This window comes from Argentina silus, assembly GCF_951799395.1.
Source record: "Argentina silus genome assembly, chromosome: 4".
Classification (NCBI taxonomy): domain Eukaryota; kingdom Metazoa; phylum Chordata; class Actinopteri; order Argentiniformes; family Argentinidae; genus Argentina; species Argentina silus.
Window position 1 is genome coordinate 22,391,756 of NC_139658.1, and position 14,037 is coordinate 22,405,792.

At 42.0% G+C, this 14,037-nt stretch overlaps 1 protein-coding gene across 3 annotated transcripts; it reads right to left on the bottom strand.

Annotated features, from left to right (window-relative positions):
- Nucleotides 1-764: 764 nt before the first annotated feature.
- gnb1b (guanine nucleotide binding protein (G protein), beta polypeptide 1b) lies at nucleotides 765-11,667 on the bottom strand. 3 transcript variants are annotated; one of them, XM_083668147.1, is made up of 11 exons: nucleotides 11,500-11,667; nucleotides 6,398-6,506; nucleotides 5,884-5,922; nucleotides 5,664-5,770; nucleotides 4,853-4,916; nucleotides 4,089-4,251; nucleotides 3,864-3,930; nucleotides 3,493-3,694; nucleotides 3,027-3,243; nucleotides 2,609-2,725; nucleotides 765-2,029 (listed from the first exon to the last, which is right to left on the bottom strand). In XM_083668147.1, the coding sequence occupies exons 2-10, from the start codon at nucleotides 6,452-6,454 to the stop codon at nucleotides 2,619-2,621; spliced, it is 1,023 nt and encodes a 340-aa protein (XP_083524273.1). In that variant the 5' UTR covers nucleotides 6,455-6,506; nucleotides 11,500-11,667; the 3' UTR covers nucleotides 765-2,029; nucleotides 2,609-2,618. The 3 variants fall into 3 exon arrangements, with proteins under 3 accessions (XP_083524273.1, XP_083524272.1, XP_083524271.1); XM_083668146.1 differs by having other exon boundaries at nucleotides 11,579-11,659; XM_083668145.1 differs by lacking the exon at nucleotides 11,500-11,667 and adding an exon at nucleotides 11,288-11,483.
- Nucleotides 11,668-14,037: the final 2,370 nt, after the last annotated feature.

Genomic DNA, 14,037 nt, shown 5'->3' on the forward strand with positions numbered 1-14,037 from the left:
TTAATGATCAACCTGTCCATATTCATTCAAACATTAAGAGTTATAATGCAAGAAATTGTCAGAAAGAACAATATGAAATTTGTCCGGGGGGGGGGCCTCTGTGCATAAATGTATGATTCTGCTCTCGGCATGGTATTTATGTATTAATAGAACGTAACAATGCCAACAATTCCCATGTGATCTGGCCGACAGTTTTACTGAGTGCAGTGGAGACGGATTTCTAACTGAGAGTAATTCAAACGAGGAAAAGACATCTCAAACAGCTTTTTATTACATGTTCAATAACAGTACATTTTAGTACAGTATCTATCTTGCATCCAGCTCGCCGTGGTACACCAACAGACTCAAATAAAATACAAAAGGTGAGGAGATACATACGGGTGCAGAGCTCTATCTTATTAATGGAAAGAGAAAAGGGATCCATCTCAATTGAATTGCATTTTAACTTGTGGCCACACACAAATACATCACATTTATTGTACATCATCGCAGAAAAAAAGAGAAAAAAAAAAAAGGGAAAAAAAAAAGTGGAAATATGTCACATCTACTAACGAAAGTGCTTCTGTATACAGTGAAAAACGTTGTCATTCAGATGCCTTTTGCCATTTTATTTAAGACTGAGAAGAAGAAAAAAAAAATTACAATGTTTTAGTATGGACAGAAATCTAAAAGAACGTGTCGTTCCATCAGGTGTCAATATTTCAAGGAGTGGAAGGTTCTCACAATCATTCAGTTATGGATTATTACAAAGAAATTGGCTGGATTATTACAAAGAAATTGGCATCATTAGAACTGGTAAGCATATTTTACATTAAGTCTGCAGTCAAAATCAAATCCGTTTCCCACTCTCTTTCACGCTGGTGCATAGCTTTGCCAGTATAGGTACATAATGTATGCAGAGTTTAGCCGAAAATAATTTGAATCAAGTTCAAATTACAATCAACAGGTTCCTCTGCTCATGAGAAAGACATGATTTGGATCTTTTCACTGTGGAAAGCAAGCCTACCGCATGCACATCTAAAGAAACCCCATGGCAGACAAAATAAAAATGAGTTCTTAACTTAAAATTTCAGATCATTATTTTCAGACATTGATTTGTACATTTCATTCACAGAGTAGCAACTGCAGTTCCCAAGCACAGAAAAGGGTCTGTCTATTCAGTCGAGTCAGATGTCTCACTGAAAAGTGGATCATTTATTTAAAAAAAAGAAGAAAAAAAATCCCCATCCATTCACTTAAATTGCCCTAAATCACCACAGGATCCCCCCTCCCCCACCCCCACCCAAACAATGAAGACAGAGTTAAGGTGTTAACTGTAAATAAGTCACTCAAAACTCTTCGTGTGTTGGAATGAGCATTCATCACAATTCATAACATGTTAGTCAACACAGTATTAGTTGAGAAGCAAAGTTTCTTTTTGTGCAAAAAAGCTGTGATGAAACAAAAACAGCTAGTATATAAATACATCAACATTTTCTGAAAGCTGCTCGTGTAATCTGGTCAAGCTTCTGCTTTCATGCTTTCTGCATGTTTTATTTTGTCTCATCTTTCTTACATGATTAAACTGGATTAAAATGACAAGCTTTAATTTCAAACATATCTAAAACCACTGAGAGAAAACGTGACGTAAAAGAAAGCCATTGAATATAACTAACAAACCATCAGAATAGAATTCTTCAAAAAAAAAAAAAAAAAAAAAAAAAAGTTAAATAATTTGTACAATTATGCTCCAACATCTGCTTTCAAGACACATACATTTGCATGGGATGATAGTGTTTTCTCTTTCAAGGTAACATACAATGGTCCAAGAAGGAATGCACAAGTTTTTTTGATTTGATACCACAGGAAATCTTCTTTTTAGCTAGGTGATAAACAATTGTGCTCTTCTTTGTGTAGGAAAGGCATTGGTTTCCCTTAGTTTTTGTGGTGTCCAAGTCAGTTTAAAACGGTGTTGAAGAAGATGCTGTGAAAATTTTAACATTCTGAAGTTGTAATGGTCTTCCAGTCAACTTTGGAGTTCTAATGACATCTGAGGAACAAGACAAGAGTCTGAGTCAGGGGGATCAATGAACGAGAGAGAGAGAGAGAGACAGAGACGGAGAGGGAGAGGGAGAGGGAGAGACCACACCACCCACCCTTACTGCGCATGAGACCCTAATTCTGAGCTTGCAGCACAAGAAATGTACCCTACCCAGGAAACCAGTATTGAACAGGAGAAGATTCTGCATTGTAATAACAACATACAGTACCAGTCAAAAGTTTGGACACAAACATGCCAAGAGTGTGCAAAGCTGTCATCAAAGCAAAAGGCTACTTTGAAGAATCTAAAATATATTCTGGTTTGTTTAACACTTTTTTTGTTGACTACATAATTCCATATGTGTTCCTTCATAGTTTTGATGTCTTCAATATTAATCTACAATGTAGAAAACAATAAAAAGAAAAAAGAAAAACCATTGAACGAGAAGGTGTGTCCAGACTTTTGACTGGTACTGCAGTTGCAGCTGATACAGCTCACACGAGGAAGCATTGAGCACAGCAAAGTTCAGGAGCGGCTCCATAACATCCTTTAAATCACCATGAGAGGATGGAGAGGCTTAGGCTTTACCTTTCCGGCCTCAATTCCAGATCTTCAGAAAACTGTCCCAGGATCCTGTTGCCACCGCCATGCCGTCGTCGGTAACGCCCAGGCAGCTTACACGGTTGTCATGCCCAGCCAACACACCTGAGGGAGCGCCGCAATAACAACTGTTAAGAGTGTGTACGCTGCTGCAGCTGCTGCTGCTGCTACAAATATGACGCAGGGAAAGACGCAATTTCATACAAGCTTGATAGTTGAACATTTGTTAACATTTACAGACATCACACGAAATGTGGCATTTCAACAAAAAATATTTTTTCCTGTTACGGTAAAGTGGGTTATATTTGAATTTCTGTGTAAAAGGACATGTTGACTTTGACACGTGCGGACAGTAAGAACCAGAGACATGCTCAGTGGACTCTCTGGCTTCTCCTCTGCGACTCACCTGCACGGTCCGCCTTCAGAGTGTCCCACACATTGCAGTTGAAGTCATCGTATCCAGCCAAGAGGAGGCGGCCGCTCTTGGAGAACGCCACAGAGGTGATGCCGCAGATGATGTTGTCGTGTGAGTAGATCATCAGCTCCTGGTCGGCGCGCAGGTCAAAGAGTCTGCAGGTCGCGTCATCTGAGCCCGTGGCGAAAGCATTGCCATTGGGGAAGAACTGTAAAAAAATAAATCACAGAACACGCCATGAAGCAATGAATTACTCGGAAAAGTCTTAACCGCCGAATATGAACATGATTGTTGCCTTCATCTTGTATAGGAAAGCACATTTGTGAACGCATTCTGAAATGTGGTAAGGTAAAGAGATTACAAAACCATTTTATCATATAATTCCATCAAAACAGAGATACATAAATGGGTACAGATGTCTTTGAAAGGAGGTACTGATGAAGGATGTGGTCCTTACACAGATGGCATTGATGTCAGACTCATGGCCGGTGAACGTCTGTCTGCACATGCCCTCTCTGACGTCCCACAGTTTGGCTGAGGCGTCACAAGCACCAGAGACGAATAACCTCGTGTCAGGGGCCAATGAGAGGCTCATGACATCACCAGTGTGCCCAGCAAAGGTGGTTGTCTGCTGGCCGGTCTCGATGTCCCAAAGAGCACTGCAAACAAAATGTCAAAGTCAGACTAGCATGGGGTGGGGGGGGGGGGGGGGCATACGTGTGAGGTTTTATACAAATCCAACCCACATTGGGGAAGTTAACAGTGGAGCAGCACTGAAAGTGAGCTGTGGTCAATGTCAAAGAAGGAGACTGTGGTTCTTTCACCTACCAGGTGGTGTCTCCAGAGCTTGTAATAATCTGGTTGTCGTCAACGAAACGACAGCAGGACAGATAACCTGCAGAGGAGAGAGTTGATGACAGTAATTAGGATATGTCCCCATCCTGTTTTTCAAATTAGCAGAATCGTTAAAAAAAAAAAAAAAAAAGAAGATGGATGGGTGGGTGGATATCAGGAGGAAAACACAGTGGCAGGTAACAGAAGAGCGTTGTGTACCTGTGTGTCCAGCGAGCTCGCGGCTCACACGTACATTCCCCTCGCGGGTCTTCAGGTTGTAGATGGAGCAGATGTTGTCCAGACCTCCACAGGCCACGTAGTTTCCTGAAGGTGCGTATGCACAGGTCATGACCCAGGAAGAACGCAGAGGAATGGCATGAACCTGGAAGGAGAAGGTGGGAGAGGTCAAAGGGCGAGGAATGGATACATTAGCCTTTTTCTCCCATTGTCAGTAAACACGACTCCTTGCGTCCTTTTTCCTCCACTCGTTTCGTCCTCAAAAAGCATCGGAGGAGAACATGTAACCTAGATCTTCTCCTTCCAATGCGTTTTCAGTAGGACACGAGGAGTTGCGTTCCTACCAATTGAGAAAAGGCTAATGAAATGTATCATGACATTCCACTTAACATTAGCAAGATACGGGGTTGAAATAAGGGGAGTTAACCACTTCAGCTCAAGTCAAACTGGGCATAAAACCTGATCTGATCAGGGGAGGCTGGTGGAGGTAGAAATCGGAGGATGGGCTCATTGCAATGCATGGAATGGAACGAGGAATGTTTTCAAACACACGTTTTTGATACCATCTCTCATTCTATTCATTACAATGAGCCCGTCCTCCGATTTCTACCTCCACCAGCCTCCCCTGCATGTAGACCACGTCTATTACTATTGAGCAGGCATTCCAGCAGCATCGATTATCTGATAACATATCAATGAATATGATATCAACAGGCAGCGCAAGTTGAGCCACTGAGGTGTATTACCTTGTTTGTGGTATAGCTGTCCCAGATAATGAGCTTGCCATCTTGGGAGGCACTGACCAGGAGCCTGAGACACAGAGTGAACACTTGTAAGGTCAAGGAGAGACGGTCCGCAATAGACACTTCACAACCAAACACTGCCTGCATTCTACAGGAGTATACAGTACAAATAAATGACTCAACGTAACCTGCATTTGACAGGAGTATACATTACAAATAAATAACTCAATGTACCAGCCTATGTTAATATGAGTAATTACAGAGTAACTACACAGGTATAGGGGCAACAATGTTGTGAAGTGGGACCAAATGTTATGAAGCATCAGATCCATGGACGGCAATAGAAACACCACATGCTTAGTCATGATGACTCCTAACATCCATCGCTAACACACATGGAATCAACAGAATCAACAAATCCATTTGCCACGTGTCACCACACCAATTCAGCTAGGGGAAGGCTGGCAGAGGTAGAAATCGGAGGACGGGCTCATTGTAATGCATGGAATCGGGAACGTATGAATCGTGTGATTTCTACCTCCACTACGGGTGTTTGATACCATTCCTCATTCCGTTCCATGCTTTACAATGACCCATTCTACTTCTAGAGGCTGGTGGACTTCTACCTCCACCAGCCTCCCCTGATTTCAATACCCCTTGTTTTATGGATGGATGATTCACTTACTTAAACAAATGTATTTGTTGTTGCTTTGGATAAAGGCGTCTGCTAAACGCCACAAATGTAAATGTTTTACAGAACCAGGATCATTCAGTGCCTTCATATCTACTGCAAAACATAGAAAGGTGCACTCACCTGGAATCCGTGCCCCAGTGCATGGCATAGATCTTAGCCAAATGGCCCCTCAATGTTCGTCTGGTGCGCATCTGAATTCGACCAACGGGATCGATATTGGCGGTGATCTGCAAAAAAAATAAATCCAAAAACTAAGTTACACGATAACTGACAAAATGTGATTTTTATTTTTTTTATTCTTATTTTTCGGGCCGATGTTGTCGAAGCGTAGTGACGTTACCTGTGATAGCGTGGCATCGGCACATGCTTTCCTGGCATCCTACGGGAGAAGGAGAGGGAGGACAGCGTCACGTCACAGACATGTTTAACTACAAAAACCGACCAAAGGAGAATGTGAAACAAGATCTTAGCATTCATCTACGGTATTAATGAGTTTCAAGTTGTATATTCACACACAACCCAAAATGTCCCTACGCTTTCAGCAAATGCTTTCTTTGAGGGCAGCTGCTGACAGACAGACAGACAGATAGAGAGACGGACAAATACAAGGATATATAGATAGAGAGAGAGAGATATATAGATAGAGATAGACCGACAGATTGATATAGATAGACAGACAGACAGATATAGATAGAGACAGACAGATAGATATAGATAGAGAGATATACCAACAGATAGATATAGATAGACAGACAGATAGATAGATACAAAGGTAGACAGACAGACAGACAGACCGACAGATAGATAGACAGAGACCGACAGATAGATATAGATATAGATAGAATAACACTCACTCTGATCTGGTTTTTGAGCTGCTCAGCCTCCTGACGTAACTGGTCCAGTTCACTCATTTTCCTCTGCTAGTGTGTCTACCTCTCTCCAGCTGCCGGGACACTTGTTGATCTGGAAGAGGAAGGAAGACGGTCAGTCTCCCAAAAACAACTGACATCACTCACTCACTTTATTTATGGGGCTGAACAATGAACGTAGACAAGGACCAAAATCTAAAAACAGACAAATTCATCAAAAATAGCATGGAATCCACACGGGAGGAACAATGTAATGGACAGTCAATACAAAGTTCGCCATCTATTTGTTTCTGATTTTGGCACGTTTTGTACACATTTCCGAAACAGACAATCCACCAAATTATTTAGTATATAGAAATGATTCTCACAGCTTGACAATTGAAAGTGAACTTGCCATTACAAGACATTAATCTAATTGTTTATTCCACTAACCGATCCAAAATCATTTCAGGGCAAGTCTCAGGTAGGCCCTTGGGGGTTCTCTTGGCTCTCAAGGCTAGAAAAATATTCTAGGAAGTGATGTTTGTGGTTGGTGCATGTTTATGGAGGAGAGGATATTTTACATTAGGAAATCACTCAACTCACTTTCCAGCCACTCAAACTAATTGTGTGGTGAAAGGGAGCATGTTTTTTCAAGTTAATTCCAAAATAACAGTGTATATGTTGGCGTGGCTCTGGAGCCAACTTTGCAACACTTCTTCTGCCTTCGCAGGTCTGTGTTACAGGCCCAGTCCTACCCTCTCACCTCAATGTCATTGACATAATCCCGAGACACACTTCATTTAGCTTCGCTCACCAAATCCTGTTAAGACATGACTTGCCGATGATCCGAAAACCAACCGTTATCCTATTGACCCCAATCCTGGGATGCTCAGGAGGTTATAGCCAACGGCGCTACTGATGATCAATAAACCATGTATCGATACAGATGTTGATCACACCGTTTCTGGGGCAACTCAAAAACACACATTTCTCCAAAATTCAATCGCTGATCTTCCTATTAACATCCACCCAGCTGGCCCATGGGACATAGCTTACACCCAAGCACAGCTTAGGGCAACACTTTGGAGGACATAACAATACTTCCGTGATACCTGAGAACAACAAGGGACATCTAACCATGTAGGCCACACTGGATACTGCATAAAGCAACATAACCTAGCTGGCTCAACAAAAGCATCACGTCAAAACAGCCGTTAACATCGGCTTAATGTCGTCAGACCAAATTTGACAGACTACAAGACTAGATAGAAGTAAATTCTCCCCAGATATAAAAGTCAACATTTAATACAGGAAAAAAAAAGGTAGCAGTTAATTACATAAATAAAGATATCAAGAGAGAGGTAAGTGTAATGTGGTAATACGGCAGAGATCTACAATTTCCAAGACTGGACACAAAATATATACAAATCGAGAGAAACAAAATGACTAATGATGGAAATCTGTCATCTATCCTCTATATCCCCCCCCCCCCCCAAACAAACCCCAGCACCATACCTCAACGTAGCCTATTCCACTCAGCGTGGTCCCAGAGAGTTTGAGAGCTATAGGCTGAAGACCTTCTTTTAAACTACCACCTCACCCTATAGATCCTCCTCTCTAATTGGCTGACCTTTTCAGACAGGTCAATGTCCATTAATCTTCTAATCTCTGATAAAAACTACATTGTAATTAAGTTAAATCTGCTTATTACACTGCTTATTACACACTGTTATTACACACCTAATATGATGACTAACATCATGAACAAAGACACCATGCAGACAGTGTAGCGCAAATACACTGAAGAAAAACTATTAGTAAATAAAAACGTTATTAGTAATAGTGTACTTAAAAACAAGGACTTCTACACTATCTAGGACTATCGTCCCAAGGGAAAGTTCACTGTTTGACTCTGGGACTTGGTTTGGTTTGACACTTTAGGCACTGAATTCAGATGGTGCTGCAATGACCACCACTCAACCCCATGTGGGGTCATCTCTGCTGAAGCGCTTGTGATGGACGTACTGTTACTGTAGCCAGGTAATGCATCATGCCTAGTCATGACAGCTAGTCAGTACAGCCATTCATTACTAAGAGGATAAGAAACCAATGAGTAAATTACGCAATTATGGGGGTGAACTTCTGCTTAGAGATGCTTCCTTGGTGGAATGTCCATAACCTCTTACTGTAAGCAGTTCCTCATCACTTCTCCAAGCGCCTGATCAGGGTCAGCTGACTGCATGATAAACAGGGATTTGTGGCAAACAGCCTGGAGGTGTGGCTTACTGACTGCTCTCAGGTCTCTTGAGGCTAGCGGTCTGCTCCACTGGGGCTGCCGCCTGGAACAGCAGCAGCAGGCCTGCTTCCAATGCGTTTGTTGTTCTGAACGAAGCCAGGTACGACCGTCGCGAGACCGACCCGTTAGTGAGTGAAATGGATCGATCCAGCACTAGCATACAGGACGTCTTTGATATGCGTTGTGTAGGCCCAGACATCACAACATGTTTGTAGTGAGTAAATTAACTTTGGGACATGGAACTTAAAATATTTTTTTTTATTACTTAATTCTAATTCATTATCTCAGCAGGCTTGGTTAAGCCTTTTCTGATGCGAGAACTATTTAAAACACTTGCACTTTGTCACTGTCATATCCAATGAGGCTCTGAAGACAGGTTATACATATCAATAGTCTAGCTTGTGGCTAGCCTGATGCTATTATGACATTGCCACAAATTTCGTAAGGCTAAAGCTGGATCATAGAAAAGACCATAACTAGCACTATCACTGACCAAGCCTATAATCCTAAAAGCTAAAATCCACATACACTAAATCAGTAATCCTATACTTGCCCACAAGCAGGAAAACAGCTGGCAAAAGCCAACACAGGGGTCAGAAATCTGTTTTCCACTTAGAAAATAAAGCATGTGCTATAGGCTAAGACTCTTACACACACACGCATCATACTTACAACAAGTAGCCTAGATTTCTCACTGTCACCGCAACCGGGAACAGAGGATTAGCCCATGCTTATTCCATTTCACTTTGCAAATTGGATCATTTCTCCATTAAGCATATTAGATACATTCTAAGAATTTCAAGATAGTTTCCAGTAACACTGGACGTGAACTCACCCAGCCTTGTCAATGCAGAGATTCAGAGAATCCAATGAACATTCACCATACAGTAAGTTTACCATCAGCTGGAAGGCAAAAACCTGTCCAGCTAACCACATCCCCTAATAGGCAGATAGTGGTTGCATTGAGGCTATACAAACCACGCATCTAAACATCAGGCATTCCAGTCCAATCAAGTTCATACATCTCGTTTTATCAGGTCATGGAACTCTCCTTATGTAATTGTACAGCATGTGTGCACATTTTGTGGCCGAATTGATACTGTTTCACCACGATTTGCCTGTGTGACCCGACCCACCGGAATTTACATTGAATTTGAATTTCACCCGAGAAGACCGATGAAGCACTCCCCGTTTACTATGCAAAATAACATTTAAATGAGGAGCATTGTGCGGATATGGTTTAGCAGCGAGTCGTTGTCATTCTTGATTCCATGGTGCCCACGGAACACAACCAGGTTTCTAAAAAAAATAAAAAAACTGCTCGTCCCGACAGACTATGAAGGAAATGTAAAATAGTGTACTAAAATACACTGGTCGCCTTACAGCTTAACCGATGGCATACTAATGTCTTGCATTGATAGGAACCTGGGAGAGAGGCGTTGCAAACGCCATCTTGTACGCTGCTGTTCACTAGGCCTCGGGTTGGGAGTCGAAGGCGGGCGATGTTAGCAATACACAGATGGATTTACTTTCTTCAAAAATGGCACAAGGAGAAGAATGTCCAACACTTTAGGTTTTTAAATAGATACCAGTAATGCATAAGTGAATGTCTGAAACAGAAGGCAAAAATCCTTGCTCGATGCGTTAGCCATAGTGACCTCAATGGCTACAGTCATCAGCCCCACCACTAGTAGTAGTATGCAAGTCGCTGGAGAATTTGGAGCCTCATCTACTGAATTTAAGCAGTTCTACGCGATCCTGTCGGAATCTACTTAATGTAGCAGGCTACCACTAAGCCAGCAAGGAGCTTTGCTTCAATGTTTGGCTAAAGAAAATCCAGTTACTTTCCCAACTAGCTCGTTAAAGCCAGCAGTGGGCATTTAATTTGATTAGCTCAAGAATACACCCTAAGATAGAGCCAACCAAAGCGATTGTGCCAACACTGAGGTTGATAAATGGCACAGACACAGCTATAACTAGTGTTCTATTAGGCCTACAACTTTAGCTTGCTCTGCCTTGCTAGCTTAGCTAGCTAACTGTCTGGAAGAGACCGCTCAAGACATCACATGTCTATGATGTATTTGACAGAAACGCTTTGGTTCGGGCAACGAAGTGCACTGATTTAGTTATATTAGTAACAATGGCACAGTTGTGCAATAGGTTAGAGTTAGCAATGATGACTTTCAACTTGTAAGATTACCAGTGACAGCTCAGCAGCGCAGCGCTCGGCTAGGCGCAGCTGGATACGTAACTAAGGAGGAAAGGCTAATTTAGCAATTGATGATCTTGCTTGTTAGCTAACGTTAGCGAAACATTTTAAGGTATTCAAAGAGGCATTGTGATCAAGTAAAAACTGGAGACACATAACCAGCAACCCTATAAACTAAAATCACCCGTCGGGCGTTTCACGTCAGATTCTTGTTTGACTCTTGACTGAACAAGTTAGCAAGCAACGTTAGCTACACTGGCTAGCTAAGAGTTGGCTGCTATCGTTACCCCACCCCCGGGCAGTTCTAAATCTGCCACAACAATTCCACGATTCTTTAATGCCTTTGCAAGATTCCACTGCTCCGATACAATATTCCATTGCTTCTTACCCTTCTCTCAGTTGGCGTTTGTTTGTGTTTATTTGGCATTGACTGGAAAAGGAAACGGTGTATCCCTCCAATCCACGCATCAACGAACACCGTGAATAGCTAGCTGGCAAACTAGCTAGCTTTCCGAGGAGCAGCCCTTCCCGAACGTAGCCTACCCCGAGCGAGCTTTTTCAACAATCAGAAACACCCGAGAGAAAAAAAATCACACCCACTCGCTGCTGCGGATGGGGCACTGGTCTCAACTGCAAGCAAAGGCAATCTCAAAAATCGATTTCCACTAATGTATTTTACCTATAAATATTTCATTTAGATGCCACTTCCCTTTAGCCGCCCAAAAGTCTTCCTCAGTACCTACTTTACGCTCACCCGGCCATCGAACGGCGAGATGGGCGCGGTAACCCTGCAATCAGCTATGGGAAACCCCACGCCGCAGCAGCTCTAGTGTACGCACACAATTAGATAGATAGATAGCCTACTGGATTTATGAAATAATAACAATATTATAGGATCACAATCAACTCAACATGTCAGAGTAGACCCTACCAGATGTCTCACAGGCGGACTATTTACCTAAAAGAAACTCCAGGATAATGGGGTTTATTGTAATTCAGATCAGGCGAAGTGCTGTAGACGGGATTTAGGTGCACACAGTTTACCTAGGCCTAATTCAACAATCAACTTCAAAGCCCTTGGTTAATTGGATCGGCGTGTTCGTGTTGGGCTCCCCCCCCCCCCTTCTGGAAGTTGGACCATTTTGCATCTTTCTAACATCTGAAACATCTTTTTCCTACAATCTAGAGCCACTATCCCTATGCCTAATGTCTAAAATGTGTATATTTTCTGCATAGGTTATATAAACATACGCCAGATTTACTCACAAACAAACCTTGATAAAGCTAAAGATACAGGTCACCATACAGATAGCTCAAACAACCAGAGTGACAGGTTATTAACCAAAATTGAAAAAACAAAACAAATGTAAATACCAATAAACAAAGATATACTATCAGCCGCCTTGAATAAAGTTGACCTTGGAACCAGCAATCACTATCTCTCTCTCTCTCTACATATATATATATGCGCCCATGCATGCATAGAAAGAGAGAGCCTCCGATGCCCGCATAGTTCTTATCCGGCAAAATTACCCGCAGCTCAACTTTGACAATCCATAGACCGATGTAGCCATCCAGTTACCAACGATATGGCATTAAAATACCAATATTGACACATTTCCTCCAAATAGTTCACAACGCAAACTCCATATTAGACTGGTCAGGACACGGTTCATGGATACAGTTCGTTAACCAATAGGATCTCACACTACATCTGTATGTATTAATACAAACAGCTGAACAAATTTGTATGAAATCGTACAATCCGCTTTGTATGAAAAGCTACGAATGTGACTTGCGTGGCGGTTAGGCAGTATTAGTTTTGAGTGGTTAAGCATAAGCGTCAGCAACAAGAATTAGCACAAACAAAATATCCCCACCTCGATTCGAACCAGCGAAATGGGAGATTGTTGCCTTTCCTATTGAACTGCCAGCATAAATGGTCCCCTTCTGTCCGTTAGGCCGCATTTATAGCATTTCATATGACCTGGGCTGTAAGATTTCATACGAATTGGGTGTTCAGCTGTTTGTATGAATTCATTCAAATGAAGCATGAGATTCTGTTACATTAACACACACACACATTCACACACACACACACACACACACACACACACACACACACCTACACACACACACATGAAATCTGCTCAATGCAACGAGTGAAGCTAGGGTGTGGAGTGAGCCCTTGTGCCTCTCCTGTCCATAGACTTTGACTGGAGTCATTTGAATGGACAGGAAAAAACAGGAGCAATCTGAGGGGGCACGTGCCCTTGTGCCCCGTATGGGCATGACGCCTCTGCTACCTCAACCTATCTGCCTTGTTGCTGCCCATATCTGTGTGGAGGCCTGTTTTTATAATTGCATCTGTATTTCTTATTATTGCACAAAAATAATATAAAAATCAGTTTCTGGCCTGTCCTAGGACTTAGCACACGAGCCTGCATGACACAGACATGACTTAGAAAGTTGGTCTGTGATGTTTGAGTGGAGGAGGGTGTTTCTGAATACCAAAACAAGTCCTATCAGCTCCAATACCGCAGTAGTATCTGAAGTAGTTCTGTATCTGAAGTAGTTCTGTATCTGAAGTAGTTCTGTATCTGAAATGACCTAATGAACTAACAGTATCTGGCCCATCAGAGGGAAATGTGCCAACTACTGTACTGTACTACTTTATATAACCATCCAATCCAGCAGAGTTGCTAGGTGGGAAGGTGCAAGGGGCTGTCAGAATATGTGTCAGCCTTGGAGTAAAAACATCTCAGCAACAATCTTTTTTATTGTCTTCTTTGAGTTTTGGACATGGTTTTCAAATAATGTTTGACCACAAACAACTTCTCTGTGGATATACACTCTTAGAAAAAAAGGGTTCTCAATTTGTCCCTGTAGGGGAACCCTTTCAATAACTATTTTGGGTTCCATGTAGAACCCATTTGGGTTCTAAATGATACCCAAAATGGTTTTACATGGAACCCAAAAGGCTTCTACATGGAACTCAAAAGAGTCATTCAAATTCTTTTGTCCACGAGTGTACAGTACCTAAATATCTTTCGGAATGTGTTTTTCCTTTAATTGTGATGAATTGTCACTCCAAACGCGCCATCAAAACATTCTAAATGTCCCTGCTCTGTGCTGTTA